This window comes from Sceloporus undulatus, chromosome 6, assembly GCF_019175285.1.
Source record: "Sceloporus undulatus isolate JIND9_A2432 ecotype Alabama chromosome 6, SceUnd_v1.1, whole genome shotgun sequence".
In the NCBI taxonomy this organism is placed as follows: domain Eukaryota; kingdom Metazoa; phylum Chordata; class Lepidosauria; order Squamata; family Phrynosomatidae; genus Sceloporus; species Sceloporus undulatus.
Genome location: NC_056527.1, coordinates 43,040,375 through 43,057,611, shown reverse-complemented (window position 1 = coordinate 43,057,611; position 17,237 = coordinate 43,040,375). Strand labels below are relative to the sequence as shown.

At 37.9% G+C, this 17,237-nt stretch overlaps 1 protein-coding gene across 1 annotated transcript in view; it reads left to right on the top strand.

Annotated features, from left to right (window-relative positions):
• The window catches only part of HIBADH (3-hydroxyisobutyrate dehydrogenase), a 90,580-nt gene that overhangs the window by 60,743 nt on the left and 12,600 nt on the right, over nt 1-17,237 (top strand). Inside the window, exons 5-6 of the mRNA XM_042471177.1 lie at nt 9,917-10,050; nt 11,407-11,483. Of these exons, the coding sequence (XP_042327111.1) occupies nt 9,917-10,050; nt 11,407-11,483 (211 nt within the window). The remainder of the gene's footprint in view (nt 1-9,916; nt 10,051-11,406; nt 11,484-17,237) is intronic.

The window sequence follows — 17,237 nt, the reverse complement described above, 5'->3', positions numbered from 1 at the left end:
TGCTCATTACCCATCTCAGGCCAAAGCAAACATGTAGGTTCATTTCATAATTAAGTCAATTAGCTGTGTAGATGACATAGCAACTGGTGGTTGTACTCTTAAATGGCACAACTCTGTTAAAAAGTCTTGCACACCTTCTTCTAACACCTGCTCCTAAGCCTGGGGCTTCTTTGGACTAGTTTTAGGAGATTTTTAAAAAGATGTAGCCCTTTGAATATTGGGGTGTCATTATGAGACTCTAGGATTTTTTCAGAGTTTTTAGAAGTTATTGACAGCCAATCGTCACAACCATATCTTCTATGTGATAAGTGATACATGAAGACTTTGTTGTACGAAAAGGGTATTGACTGTTATAGATACAACACAGTAACTGTCAGTAAAGCTTATCAAGTTAAGGATATTGATTCATAACTGCCAACTGAAATGACACACTAAATTGACCTTTATCTCTTTATGAGAAATACTATTTTGTTTTTGCTTTTGTGAGTGTAATATCTAAAAATAACATTGTGAAAGGGTTTTTTTAAAATAAAATAATAACCGTATCTTTTTGCTCTGAACCTCTGTGCTTCTTAAATACACTATACTGTGTACTTTTTTTCATAATAATATAGTTGTTGTAGTAGTAGTATATCGTATAGCATAGTAGTTTAATGCTAGAAGAACAACAGCTCATAACCAGCACATGTGGACCTTTTTATAAGCCTCTTGTCTTATTAGCCAGCTATTATTTGTAGTTCTCATCCTAATTTCCCCCCAAATCATTTGGCCAGAGCTTTGTAAAATCTGCTTCATTTAAACACAACTTTCAGTGGCCATTTTGGTTGAGGGGTACTGGGAGCTGTAATCCAAAAACTAGTTTTCCCAGGGTTTGCAGCTGGTAAAAGCAGAGGTTTTGGAACATGAATTAAGCAGTGGCTAATGGACAGAATCATTTCAAAGCTCTGGATCCAGCTTTACCTCACAGTTCCCTGATATGTAGAAAGATTTTATCAGAAGGATCAATTCCACCATGAATCAATGCTTAGAAGTAGTAGCTTTTTCAGTTTCTCCAGAGCTTGGTGCAAAGTATGATTGATTGCATCCATAAAATCATATCAAGGGACAATTGGAAAGAAGTGTATTAAGAGCTGGAAGAGCTATTTTTAAAAAGTTATTTTGTATGTAAGTTATAAGTGGACCCCATCACACAGTCATTTGTTACTGCTAGCACATATATGTAATTTAAATAACCTGTTTTTCTTTTTTACTTTTTTTTCAAATCTTCAAAGTTTAAAAAATGGCCTAAACTTTGAAACTATCTCCTCAAAATCCCAAGATCCCAAGAAAGTATTTCTAGTGCCAATAAAGTAATGAGTAAGTAGTACAGTACTAGAAAACAAGTAGCATGGCACTTCTTTGCATTATTTGCCTAAGGAGTGTTATTACATCAAAAGTAGCATGTTGCAGATGGCTGGGTAGATGTTATCTCTCTTAACTGCCATGTGGTGAGAGATCTTGCCTGTCTTGGGAGTTTGCTAAAATATGCAGAGAGAGTAGGTGGCATACAAGGAGTGTAGGTGGCTATAAGAAAAAGATTTATAGTGGACAGTGCTAGTGGCCGTTTGTTGTTCTTGTTGTGTCTTTTCTGGCCTAAGGTGACCGACCCTATCACAGGGTTTTCTTGACAAGATTAGATCAGAGAAGGTTTTCCTTTGCATTCCGCTGAGGCTGAGAGCATGTGACTTGCCCAAGGTCACCCAGTGAGGTTCCATGGCTGAGTGGAAATTTGAACCCTGGTCTCCAGAATCATTCAAGCTGCTGCACCATGCCAGTTCTCTCTGGCCACTTGGCTGCCAGCTTTGTGTTTCCCTGTATTGTGTCTTCTGAGTGCATCTGAAACAAAGTGACATGCTTATATGTGATCTGGAACATGTTGAATTTCACTTTCAGCAGCTCTCACCAGAGCACCTAAACTACTGTACTTTGTATGTTGATGGCCTTTAAAAGTAGTTGGTGAGAATGCTTTGGTAAAGAAGAGGAGACAAGTTTAAATTATTCTTAAACATGTACATTTGTTGCTTTAGTTTCTCTGGATCACTGCATGTGTTTATGAAAACATTTGTTTTTATTGGCAACAACACTTGCCCTCACTATCCTTTTTTATTTCTGGGAAATAGCTTTGACATCATTGTGATCACAGTGGAGATGCCCCCCCCCCCAGCCTCTGGAATGGTACATTATTTTCCAGTTCAGATTTTGGTTATCAGATCATTTGACCTCTAAAGCAATAAGTGTGGGTACTTGAATATGAGTGCTTATTTTTGGATGGACTTTTGACATTGGGGATGAACTAGATCTAAATGTTAAGAGAGCATCTCAAGCTAGACAGGCAGATTTTTCCTTTATGATGCCACTGTAATTTATACTATTTCCTGCCACAGTAGGATTGCCCTTTCTTGCCCTGCCCAGAAACATTTCAACTGCTATAATTTCTCTGCCAATAATAATAATAATAATAATAATAATAATAATAATTTTATTTTTATATTTCCGCCTCTCCCAGATGGATCGAGGTGGGATTACAGTCTGTTAAAACACATACTCTACATCAGTAATAAAATACATATAAAAATACGTCAATAAAAATACAGTTATTCTTAAAAGCTAATTCAGCGTCAAGTGATAATGCAGTAGATTAAGTGACCAATGTAGAGGATAATACTTTATAAATTGTTTTCTCCTATCCTTAATCATCTAGGATTATTTTTGTAAATGCAATGGTATCTTGACAGTGTGTGTTTTCTATAAATCCTCTGGCATTTGTGGAATTTGCAAACATAGGACAATATATTTTAAAGTTGCCTGATGAATTTCTCTTTGACTCATGTTTTAAAAATTGGACATAGTGGCCAAACAGTTGCTTACATATATTCAGTTTCTTTTCTGTCAGCATCATCTTATATCTAACTTCCTTTGCAATTTTATTGTTCGTTTGTATTTCTCCCGCTCATGTCCATGGCCAAGTTCAAGCACTTTAATCCTTATGGCCACTCACCACCTTCTTTTGAAACATAAATCCTTTCATTATTGTGCTCTGTGGGTCAGGTCACTTTCCTCCCTTGAATGGGAAGTTTCTTTTCTGCCTTGATTTTCTAGGCAACAAGGCAGCAATTTGCAATGACTACAGGACCAATTCTCTGATTTTTTAAAAGCATACTATGATTATATATTTTTGTCCCCCCATAAACTTAGAAAAGAGAAATCTATACTGAAGGATATCACACTGGAATTAAATAAGTAACACATAAATTAGTAGGCTTCTAACTGCAAAGGAAACACTCCTTAATGCCAAAAGTAACCCATATGCATCCCCACAAATGGACTCTGGACATACATTTCACACCTTTGAAACTTCTAGTATTTTCTCTGACTCCTATTTGTAAATGCATCAGGAGAGGAGATGGCACGTCCTCACTTGCTTCTTGTATAACTGCTGCAAAAAGCAAAGTGACTGTTGTTTGCTTCCCCCCAAATGTGATGGATCATATTGGATTTAGGGTATTGGACCTTGGAATATTTATAGACCTCCTGATGTTGTTGGACTGCAACTTGCAACAACCCTAGCAATATAAGGGGAAATGGGATTTGAACAGGCACATCTGGAGCGTCACAATCCCCCCACAACTGTTTTACTATAAAGAAAAGTTGCATGATTCTGGCAACATTTGGATACATTTTGATTGTAAGTTGTTGACTTAAAAGTCAATCATCAATATACTGTTTGGCAGTCAGGATGGATGGATGGGATGCTGACCCATAACCGGCAACAGGGAACAACAACCAGAGTTGTTGGTAATAATAATACTGTCCATGTATAGAAAACATTTTAGTCGTGCTTATTTACAATAGAGAAATGTACAGCATATATAATGGCCATGACCTAAACAGAAGTATTTGTCAATTCAGCTTGTCTCGTGAATGCACCCATGCACACACACACTCACATGATATTCCTCTTCTTCCTATGATAGTTTTATGCAAATATTTGTTTTCTGTAGGTCTCAGTGGTGGCACAATCTTGGTATGCTTCGTTTTCCCACTGGGTTGGGAGATCATTATTCTCGTGACATGAGTACAAAGACAGGGACCTGGTAATCCAATAGGAGATTATGATCCCAAAGGTTTAACAAAATAAAGGAGCTATATTTGATGAGGGGCTAATCTGTTTTAATTCTGGATTAATGTTTTAAAGTATGCATTTCTCAAGGAACACTGAAAGTATATATAATGATAAATACAGAAGTAGAAATGTGTGTTAGTGTGTTGTGCTTTTTAAAAAAATAAAATAATCCAGAGTAAAGAAGGCTGGCACACAAATCTTTTCTGAAGCACAATTGGAGACCCCTTGCAAAAAATGTAGTCTTCACTTGTCTTTTTTATTATACCTGTATATTTTTAAATATGTTTGCATTGCACAGTTCTTTAGACTTCCTCTCCATATGGATAGTTCCAAAGTCAGAAAAGCTCATCCTTTACAGTGTTCACTTGCTCTTTCAGCAGAAGTGAGGCCATCGTGATATTTATCTGAATTCAAAGAAGGCTAATTAAAAGAGCTGCTGACAGTTGTTGTGATCCGACTTTGACTGCAGCTTGATGGTCATTATGGGTAAATAATGAACCAGGCCTGCAAATGTAGCAGCTGCCAACTTGGGGTAGAAGAACAGCTCTTGCTACCAATTTAAAGATCTATCGACCGATTCCTTTTTTCCTCTACAGATACTCTGTAGAAATCTAATGTTTCTACTGCTTTGTTTTGTCATTTTGGCTATTGTGGAATTATTATCTAATTTCTTCCTTAACATTTACTTAATTTATTATTAGTGCTGCAAATTAAGATTTCTAGTTGAAAACTTATTTATTTTGGAGAAGGATTTGGTTAACAGTGATAACCACATGCTGTCCGTATGCATTGCATATTATTGTTCTCAATCTGTTGCCACCTTATTCTATCTAATTCTATCTTGTATTACTATCTGTTGTTTTATATGTATTTTGTAGAATGTACGCCATTGGCAGGTTTCATTTTTATCGATTTTATTGTCTGTGTGTACAGCGCTGTGTAAATCTACAGCACTATATAAATAAAGTATAATAATAATAATTGTAAATGGAATTGGTAGCTACTTTTTGGCTGCTTTTGTGCATATAGTTTCAGTTATGGTAGAAATAAATGAATTATTTTCTAAATGGATTGTTTTCTAACATGAAAGCCTTCGACTTCACATATTTTCTGACTGTTTCTCACTGGTTATTAAACACTTGGAGTAACTAGCTGTAGTGCTTTTCATCATATGTTAATGTCCTACACAGTATTGGCATAAACCTCAGGGGTAGGTAGATTTTTGTTTCCTTTAAAGTCTGAATATATCAGGAAGGTGAGAAATAATCTTATCAAGAGCTCTTTGTTTATCGTTGCTGGGAAATTGCCATTTTCTTCATTAACGGACATTTTATATTGTCACTTCCTTATGTTTTGCTATGTCCCATTTGGAAGCAGAAAACTTGTAGTAAAAGGAATGGGTAGAGATTGAGTGTAATCATATATGAATCCAATTTTGTTTCAGAACACTGCAAGTTATAAATATATTTCAGGATGTAAAAGTCTCATTGTAGTTTCATAGATGTGCCTGTCACATTAAGAGCAGCTGCAGAACATTTATTTTAGCTGCCGTTATTAAAGGCAGTGTGCATTAGGCAAAATATAAAGGGTGTGCTTGCACATAGTGCATAATCCAGTAGAACCAGAAATCTTGCTGGGAGGAAATGATCCAAGTGTGCCCCTAAAAGACAAGGTTTTTTTCCAAGAGAAATAATGATAAAAAATGGTTCATTTAAGTGTCTCCTTGTTTTTCAGAAGAAGATAAACTTTATTTTGTTGTCTGCATAGCCATCTTGCTTGTTATTTGGAGAAATGCATGTGTGTGTATGCATGTATGTGTGCCCACACACATGCATATACTGCTGGATTTTCTTTCTAGGTGAAACCAGCAATACGTTAACAAGAGGTTATGTTGTGCTACTTTATGTTAAACCAGATCACCCTGAAACATGTGTACAGCCATTCATCTGTGTCACCAAAACCCAAGAGAACAGCTGACATCGACTCTGAAACCAAAACAGTGATCACTTACAAATCAAACATGGCACGCTCTAAACTGATTGTTCACGGCAATCTTTTTCTAGAAAGGGCAACTAATTGAACATGATAAAGTGTAAAGTTAATTAACACCCTTAAATTTGTTGATTACTTTTCACAGGATTATATTGTTCTGTTGAGTAGCAGCTTTCTGTCCCAGCTGTCGCCTTTTTAGCACGAATGTCACTGCTGGTAAACAATAGAGACACCATAACAAGTCTTAAATGGCCCCTGTGACAGCAGACCCTTGTGAGGTTGCATCTGTAGAAAATGATTAAAACAATTGCATTTTAAAGACGGTTCACATAGCAGCCTGCTCCCCTTGGCCCTCTTCTTTATCTCATTTGATGGCAGACTAGTTAAAACATTTAAGTGCATTTTAGTAGATTAAGTGATTTACTGGCTTCAGTGAAAGGACTTCAAATGCTTTTTTTTAAAAAGGGGGTGTCCTACTGAAACATGCTCATTTTACACTTGAAGTACATCTCTCCATACATTTGATTTAATCTAAAATCAAATAAAATGAATGGTTGCATAGCTGAGTTTATTAATTTGTAAGTTAAAATTTTAATATATTGCACATATAAATTAAGTTCTTCAAATACAAGACTGTGTGTTTTTTCTTTATTTTTAATGGTACAGTTTGGTTTCCCCGTGCAAGTTGTTAAAATAATCCATGCTTTGTAGCAAAACATTTAATAAGTCACACAAGTACAGTCTTGTAAAAAAAAAAAAGAAGTAGTAATAGTAATGAACTTATTGTTTAAAGCTGTTGTGGACTTTGTGTCTCATACATTGTATGTTTTGACAAATGTTAGCATACAGTTCCTGTGTCTCTAGTACTTTGCCAGCAAAGGGAAGAGACTTTTAATTTTTTCACTTGATATTGTAAAATTGGAAAGAATTAAAGTGTCAGTGTCCTTTTCCTTGTTGTTTCTGGTTCAAATAATACATTTATGTTCAAGCATGTAGTAATGTAGTAAGTTTATCATAAGAGATTTGTGAAAAGATTGTGACAATTACCTCTTGAGTTCCAGAATGATAATTAAAGTAGAACTTTATATATGTAGCTTTTTATAAGGTGCTATTCAAGGTAAAAAGAACAGAGGTGTTGACAAAGTTCAGAAAAGAAGTACACGGAGGCTCTGAATTCTTCCCTCAGTAGAAGAGGCGCATTTGAAGTAGAAGAGGATCTTTTCTGGCTTGCTACAGAACAGTGGAGTAGGGAGAAGAGGAAGTCTTCCTTCTTTTCCAAACCCATGCTGCTCTTTCACCATGCTATTTTCTTGCCAGATAAGCTAAGGAGAGTGGAGTGTTGGGGAGGATGGCAGAATGGGGCAACATTTAAATTCGCAGATTGGCTTGGAAAATCTTTCAGAGTTTTTCCAATCCACACACACAGAAAACCCAAAATTCTTGAGCTAATTGTCAAAGAGTTTCTCAAGGAGAGCTCAAGGAGAACTCATCTTATCTCCAACATAAAAGCAGCAACAGCATCATCAACAAAGACTCAATTTGGAATGACTCTATTCTGTGTGTTTGTGACTTGATGTCATTTCTGACTTAATGCCAACCCTAAAATGAACCTGTCCTGGGGATTTCTTAGCGAGATTTGTTCCAAGGGGATTCCCTTTTGCTTTTCTTTGAGGCTGACACCCAGTGGATTTCCATGGCTGAGTGAAGATTTGAACCTTAGTCCCTAGAATCCTAGTCTAATGCCACAGCCACTATGCCAGACTGGCTCTCATGCTTCTCCTAGGACACCCAAATGCTGAATATTACCTGAGAGCATTTGCTCGACAGACTGCTTAACTGTGAAGTACAGTCGGTAAAGAAATCTACTGATCTGAGCAAAGGTGTGAGACAGGTGCTCCATGAGACTTCTGCTGAATTGCTGAATAGCCAAATTCATGGCCTGGGGAGTCTCCTGCACATAAAACTATCTATGAGGATCCTTATTGCGAGGGGTGCCTTCTAACAGCTTTCATCACATTCACCACTTTTACCCCCAAACTGCAGAAGATAGACCTTACTACAGTCATTGATGCCTTGTCACACCCAGACTAGATTACCAAAGTGCCCTTTACATGCATCTGACTTTAAACATGGTTTGGAGATTCCAGCTGGAGCAGAATGCCAGTGTTTGGTTGCTTAGGGAAACTATGCCTGCTGCCACACTGCAGGATTAATACAGCTTGACAATTCTTTAACTGTGCACCCTATGGAATTCTGGGATTTGTAGTTTGTTGTGGCACCAGAGTTCTCTGGCAAAGGCTAACTATCTCACAGAACTACAAATCCCAGAATTCCATGGCATTGAATCATAGCAGTTAGTGATGTTAAACTGCATTAATTTTGCAGTGAAGTTGCTGTCTTTGTGTTCAAAATAGTTGAATGATTCTGCTTCATGTGCACTAGTTATAACTGAGCTTCTGGGCCCAATTGAATTGCTAGTTATTCCCTTTATGATCCTCAATGTCTAGAGATCAGGTTATTTCAAGGACTGTCTGAACTGGACCTTATAGAGGCTGGCTTCAGTCCCACATGTCCATAGGTAATATCAGGTTAACAAACATGGGAGAAAAGGTATTTTTCTCTCTGAGACAGTTTCTTCCTGAAACTGTTACTTTGTTTTATAATTAAGTACATTTGTCTCAACTTCAAACAGAAATGGATGTGCTAATGACAAAATGATTGGACAAAAGTATAACCAGACACAAACTATTGTTAGCATTCATTGTTACACCTGTAATTGACTCAGTGGACCTATTTAGCAATCTGTATTGCATACAAATCTATCAACTTTTTAACAAAAAGTAATACTAACAGGGATTATTTTATTGAAGAGTTTAATGTGATCTTTACCATTGCTATTTCCAGTTTGATGGCAACTGTTTATACTATTTTGAGGGTGAGGTGCCATAGGCACTGTAATTAACTAGGTTTGGAAAAGCTATTACTTCCATGTATTGATGCAATACACACACACACACATCAATCACTCCATATTTTACTGCACTGAGTTACTGCACTTTAGTGAGAGAGGTAGTAAGAACATGGATAATGGCATCCCACTTGAACTGTTTATTTGTAAACAGATTGAAAACAGCGGAATATATTCAATTCAAAAGCAGGTCATTGCAGGTATTTACAACTATTTTAGTAGAGGTGGATAAATAGTGCTCACAGTTTTGCATCTAGCTTCTTAACTGTATAGTACAAGAAATTGTTTTCACAAACTCATTCTCTAAAATCACAAGTTTTTAAAAACTGATATTTTTCCTTTCCATCTGAAATGTAAATGTAAATATTCCAATTAAAAAGGAGAATAAGTATATCCTCTTATTTTGAGCATGGAAAACATGTGGCTGAAGACACATTGCAATCTTATTTGCTGTGGCTCGTTCTCAAAAATGTGTCCTGATCCTGCCGACGGCTAGGAACAGTGCATAGTTTAGTAACAGCTGTTGCCCAACATAAAAGTGCAATACCATTGTACATGTACTTCCAAGTTTCACTGAACTCAAGGGATTCACTTCTGAGAAAACACACATAGAATTAGGCTGTAAAAGTTAAACTTGTCCTACTGAACTGTTTTTGTTACCATACCAATGTTCAACACAGTGGAGTTTGATAGACCTTTATTTATGTCATTTTGTCCATAAGTAATTTACAGCAAAGTAACCTGAACAGAGGGGAAAAAACAATTAGTAATGTCATTCCTTTTTTAAACTTTAGGTGTTGGAGCTGCTCGTGCAGGAAACCTTACATTCATGGTTGGAGGAGTAGAACAAGAATTTGATGCTGCAAAGGAGCTACTTACATGTATGGGCTCCAATGTTGTCTACTGTGGAGAAGTTGGAACTGGACAGGTATAGTTTGGATCACTGGGATATTTCCCCCAAATGCCCAACAATTCCCCTAGAGGTATAGGACAATTTTGCCATGTTTTTGTGTCCTCTACCCAGGCAACTGTGGATCCAGGTGGGGCCTTTTTCAGGTATTGATATTTGGGTACAAAAAGAAAAAGAAAAGAAAATAATTTGTGAATGTGAGGGTTACGATTCTCCAGCTTGCCCGAGGGGGTGATGGGCCTTCCATCCTCTTACAGTTGCTCATCCCTCTCATATCATGAGTGATTGTGGGCACATGGGCCACTGTTGGGTGGAAGATGAAACCTATATACCATTTTTGCATAATGAGGATGCAGAAATGTTTCCTGATTGATGGAGGTTGAAACTTCAATATATATCCTATATATGTCACTTTGTGTTTTCAAGCATGTGATGAAGTAGACTCATGGCTACCAAATCTCATGACAAGTTTAACAGCTTAGATGTTATAACAGTTTAATTTGTCTGAGTTATTTTTGGGCTGTGAGAGTGAAACACTGCTCTTTAGATGGGCTATATTAGTCCATTAGTTAGCTCTTAACTGGCGCCAGTAATTCATTTGTAATTGTAGTGGCCAAGATCCAGTAGTACATCCGTCAGCATCCAGTCTAATTGAATCAGGACTTCCTCCTCCCCTCTGTACTTCCATAAATCAGCTTCAGAAGGTTTCCTAGCTCTCTAAAGCAGGTTCCTAGGGTACTTGGGAGATTGCAGGATAGAGCAGGTATCACTGAGTTTGATGGAAATATTAAGATCAAAAGCAAGTATGCTATTGGATGCTGGGCAGTATTTGTGTGTGTGTGCCTTCAAGTTGCCTGTTGGCTTATGGCATTCCCATGCATTTCGTAAGGTTTTCATAAGCAACAAATAATCAGAGGTGGTTTTGCCAGTTCCTCTGCATTATTGCCTACAGCACCTGGTATTTGTTGGTGGACCTCCAAGTACTAACTAGGGTTGCCCTTCTTAGTTTCCAAGATAAGGAGGGATCTGGTGCCTTTAGGGTCTTTCTGCAGTTCTTCTGAAAGTGCAGATTCAAGTAGTCATTATATTGGAAGCATACCAGAATTTCAATTTGAACCCATTTCCTGGACAGTGAGCCCCCTTGATTACAATGGGACTTACTCCTAGTAGACCTATAAGATTGTCTTTCAAATGAAACTGCTGTGCCAGTATGCCCACAACATTTTTGCTACTTCTGTTCCATAATCCATGAGATATGGTTGCTATCTGGGCTAGTTAGTAGCTGCGGAATAAATGCATTTGTAATGAAATTGAGCTCCTGTTGGATAGTTACCTGGGTAACAGAAATTCATGGACTGTTGACTTTATTTTCAGGCTGCAAAAATCTGTAACAACATGCTCTTAGCCATCAGTATGATTGGAACTGCTGAGACCATGAATCTTGGAATCAGGTGCGTAGGATTTTACAGTATCCATTTTACATTGACATTGTTTGTGTGGTTTTCTGACTTTTCTATGGACAAATGATTTTTTTAAAAAGAAGTAGATTAACAACTGCAGCTCAAGTTTACTAAAAGTATATCTCAGTTCAGTGGCATTTCTAGGGCTGGTGTCACCCAGTAGGTCAGTCATGGCGGGGGGAGGGACTTATGGGGCGGGACTTCCAGCACATGTGGGAGTGCGTGCGCACAGCCAGAATTCCTCCGTGCGCCCTCAGGGAGCACCTGCACACCCCAGGAAGGGCTGGGGAAGAGCCCCCAGGACCTGGGGAGGGCCAGGGACCGACCAGGTATCACCTCACCTCTGGGGTGTCACCCAGTGCAGTCCGCACCTCCGCACTCCCATAACCCCTAGTGATGCTACTGCCTCAGTTAATGAAGTAGATGCATTCCTGAGCATTACTTGTTTAATACAAAATTTGGTACTAGAGACAGAAATAACATGGAAAGAATAGGGAGATGTTCTTGCACCATGAAGCAAAAGAGCCATTAAATATGTTTTAGCCAATGTTTTATTCAAAACTAACAATATGCACATATGAAATGAAACAATCTTCTCAGGTAAGACTAGCATAAGTAAACAAAAATATTCTCAACCACCTCAAAAACACTTGAAAACTTCCTTCAAAATACATCCAGAGATAACTTTTCCTGTCACCAACTTCCACTTTATTGTGAAGTCAAAGGCTTTCATGGCCGGCATCCATAGTTTTCTAGAACATGGCCACATAGCCCGAAAAACCCACAAAAAACTATTCCACTTTATTATTTCTCTGAAGATGCCAGCCACAGATGCTGGTCAAACGTCAGGACAAAACTCTTCTACAACATGGCCACATAGCCCGAAAAAACCACAAAAACTATGGATGCCAGCCATGAAAGCCTTTGACTTCATATTCCACTTTATTATTTCTGTTTTGGTGGCCAAGCATGCAATTCTGTGCTTTTCTAACATGCTCAGAGCACTTGATGAGGCAGGCTGATCTCCCTTTTTTTCTGTTCATACATGCTCACTAAAGGATTTTTTAAACCTTGCCTGTTGAAGGCAGGGCACACAGAGCTGCAGCATGATTGGCTAGACAAGAATCCCATTCTTTCTCAACTCAAGGCTTTATTGCATTGATTCCTGCAGAATGCTTCTGCAGCCTGACACCATCTTCCTGGTGCTGATGCTGCTAAAACAACACCAAGCTAGATAGAGGACTAGGATAAACTGTGGCTGGCAGGTGTAAAAAGATTTTGTAAAAAGTAGCTTCTTGTCAGAGGCTTTGTTAATGGATGTATATCTATATTTCATTATTATAATGCTTTCCCACTCCCCCCCCCCAAAAAAAAAAACCATTTTATTTTTTCATCTTCGATAGGATTTCAAGAAGCAGAGAAGTCCCTTTCTTAGGTTAGGTAATCCTTTCCTTATGTGCAGATAGAATTGGCAGCATAATTGTAAGCTGCTCTGATAGCCTTTAAGGCTGAAGGGCGGGGTATAAATACCATTAACAACAACAACAACAACAACAACATATATGGCATGCCAGGTGATGTGATCCACCATGATTTCGATAAACCCATTTTTGGTACCGTGTCTGGTAAATGACACTGGCATTAACAGGCATACCTTGGAGCCAAAGTGGATAAGTAGCATGCTGTAAACAACAACCATGACAGACATTAGGAAAAACAAAACTCTGTTGTACCTCTTGCACTGAAAAATGTAGCTGTAACTCATTGAAAAGATAAGGCTAACTTTGATTAGATATTCTGGTATAAAGTTTTTTGTCAGCGTTAAGGAACTCCTGAGTCGAGGTGGGGGGAAAGTATTTACAGTTTGGGGCTCAGCATGTTTTCTATGCTAATGTGCAATTCATTTAACTCTGCAATAGGCTGGTCTGTTTCATTTTGTTCTTTGTGTGTCTGACTTTTCACCGTGGAGCCTGGCAGTAATTTTAACCACACAGTTTCAGTTGTGGATTTTCAGCTGTTCACTAGCAACTATATATACTATAAATTTGTGGATCCTAAATAATAAATCTGTTTTGCCTTTTTAGAAGTTAAAGGAAAGCACAAAAGTGTGTGTGCACATACATATACATGCAAATATATAGGTTAACACATGCACACACATGCACTCCAAAGGCAGGATAATGGATTCACATTTCCTCTTAATTACCATATCAAGATGCAGTTGTTTTATTGAATTGCCCTTGTCTCAGATGTTAGACTATCTTGACCTATTAAGTTGTCATGTTGTAATTGAGATAAAAGAGGAATTTGCTTTGCATCAGTGCTAATTGGTTTATCAATATCCTGTACCATTTACATTTTAAAATTGAACATCTGTAAGATAGGGAAGCGTATCTTTAACAAGCCATAATAAAACCCATAAGGTGGTATACTACTGTTGTAATTGAGGATTGTGAAGCTGTATCATAGTCAGCTTTAAGTCATGGCTTGCTTAATGAAAAATCAATCACCTATGACTTCATTGTATTTAGTTCAAGTTGAAACTCAACATTTTCTGTTATAAAAAATATTTAGCCGGCATGGAGCACTGAAAAATTTCATGCTATAATGGTATGCAAACCTAATTGGTGTTTGCAACTACTGTAGCATGCATGCATCTCTGGGTTATCATATACTGGTTAACGTGGTGGGGGCACATTCTGCAGAGATGGTGTTATGAATTTGGACAGTTAAAAGTTCTGAGTGGTCTGATTAAAACCAAGAGGGCATATGCTGTAAGGGATCACTAGCAGTATAGGGTTTTTTTGTTACCTGAAGTGATGGACTGGCATTTTTTTCTAATGTGCTGATGACCAGTGCATCATTTGTGCCGTGTTATTATTCTTATGGTTTCCTGGAAAATCGCCATAGACAGCCAGTGGTCATGTACTGGTACTGGCTCATGGACCACCACTCTTGAGTAGCACAGATCTTCTCACCTCTTTTCAGCCTCTTACCAGCAAGAGTCTCTTCCTATTTCCAGATTTAATGAAGACAGAGGTATTACTGCTGAAAGAAGGTGAAATGATAGTAAAGGGCTTCTCACGACAACATCGCTGCAATTAAAATTACATGGCAGTCTTGCCTGTCTCTTTCCTAACAAGACAAAGAAATAAATCAAAAAGAAACCATGGGTTATTTGTCTGGCTTGCTGAAGTACAGTAGATACAAGTCAAAACACCAAGTCCAAGGTCTTAGTAAACAAACCACAAACAGAAAGTCGGTGATTTATTTAGCTACCACATTTGAGTTCCTTGCAACAGAAATGATCACCCATTGTCCACTAGCATGCTGGCTCACTCAAGATATGCCAAATTTCTACAGAACTTGGCTCACATATGGAACTTTTTAAATTATGTTATTCCTCATACTGGGGAGAATTAAGCTTTGCATACTTTCTAGTTTACAGTGCTGGGGATGAATACTGTAACACCATTCTTTCTCTAATCCTATATCCCACATAGTAGTGTGTGTGTGAATGTGAGAGGAGGTTTACAGGAAAACATTGCTGTTATTTTTATTAGCTTGGTATACATAATGAGGGTTTGGATATTTGCTTTTATATATAAGAATAAGACTAAAAAACTTTTGGATATATATGAGTAATATCTTAAACTTAATCTCATGGCTTTCTGTCGGTTTTATTTTATGTTGATAGATTTCATACCCATCTCTAACTCTGACTGGGTACTATTTCTTAAACATGATCAGAACAGTGATCCATCTAGCTCAGTCTGTACTATTCACACTGACTGGCAGTGCCTTTGTAGGGTTTTTCCCCCAGCCCTATCTGGAGATGCCAGGGATTATACCTGCTTTGGGCAAAAAGCTCTACCACAAGCAACACACTCTCCTATGATTTCCATGAATTTATCAAGGTGTTGTTCCTCTAGAAAATGCTAGGTACCAGCTCTGTTTATTTTATCACTGATATTACCTACAGATCAGGGAATACTATAACATGGAGCAATCTATGTGTGATAACCATTTTCCACCAAAGTCCGGGTTGTGTTCATTGTAATCATTCACTGGATTTTTGCTGCTGTCCTTCAGAATTATTACCAGGGCTTAATAAGTTTTAGCAGAAGATGGGCCATACTTCACTCCATGCTTGGCTGCTAAAACATCCAATTTTGTCATCTGGTCTGCCTAATTGTACATATATTCAGAAATGGTGATGGTCTGTTACATAGCAAAGCTACATAAAATATTGTAGCAGCTGAATGGGGACAGTTGCCAATTAATCTCACTCTTTAGGACTTAATGAGAGTTCATACCCCTGTTTCAGAAAGAAAACATCCCTTCAGTGTCCTGGCCTTGTGAATGACAAAATGGGATGCTGTCTTCCTCTTTTCCTACTGCCTTCTACCATACCAAGCATTATTGTCTTCTCTAGTGAGTCATGTCTTTGATAGGGGCAAAGTACAACAGTCTCAGTTTAGTCATCTTGGCTTGTAGGGAGAATTTAGTGTTGATTTGCCCTGGGACACATTTATTTGCCTTTTTGACAGTCTGCAGCATCCAGCACCACTTTCAAATTAGTTGAAAGAATATGGTTCTTTCTCAAGTAAATCTGTCACATTTCTTGTTCCTATAATATGTGTTGTGCATAGGATTTTCATGGTAAAAGATCTCCAAAAGGCGGTTTAACATGCCCCTGTGAGATCCTTTGCCAGTGTCACCTTGCACTATTCCTACTACCCATTAACTGTTTGGCATGTTTGGTTTGGTTCCTCAGCAAAAGCTTGTCAGACATGAGAGACCCTACCAGCAGCACACTGCCTCTTCGCAGGAGCTTGCAATCTCATCACCATTGAAAGTTTTCTTAGTTAAGGAAAAGTAGTGCTGGAAAATACGGTATTAGAAGATTCAGGTGCACTGCATACTCTTTCAGCTCCCATCCCATCAGACATTGCATTTTAGTTCCCCATATTTAACAGCAGAATTCACAGAGAACTAAATTGACAAATTAAACATTTTATGAGATTGTTAGCTGAAGAACTGTAAAGCATGAGCTGGCTTTTTTTTTTACAGATAAAAATAGTAGTATTGTTAAGACACAGTAACTTTGTTGACTATTTTTTTTCCACAAAAAGGAAGGGCTAAGAACTGCTCAAAACACATGTTCTGCCTCATTTGTCTTTTACCAATGAGTGTTTGGGTATTGTAGAATACTCTTCATTATGTACCCACAAATATTCTTATGAATATATGGCATTTTAACATTCTGCAATATACTGGAATTTTCATCCAAGTCAGAAAATTGGAGAACTTGACCATCTGCCTCATATTAATATTTTTTCACCTTTCTAAAGCTCTCATTCTTCACCACTACTCCATAAGATGTGGCAGGATTGTCATATGTATATTTTGTTGTTACTGTGTGCCTTCAAGTCATTTCCGGCTTATGGCGACCGTAAGGAGAACCTATCAAGTTTCTTCAGAGGGGATTTACCATTGCTGTCTTCTGGAGACTGAGAGTGTGACGTGCCCAGTGGGTTTCCATGTCCAAGCTGGGATTCAAACTCTGGTCTCTAGTCATAGTCCAGTGTTCAAACCACTGCACCACTCTAGTCATACAGACACAGAGAGAGAGAGAGAGAGAGCAAAAGAGAGAGAAATAATTTTCTGGACTATAACGATCCTGACTGCACTTCAGTTTTATACAGACAGTTCTGAAAGCAACAGCAGTCATTGATGATGACA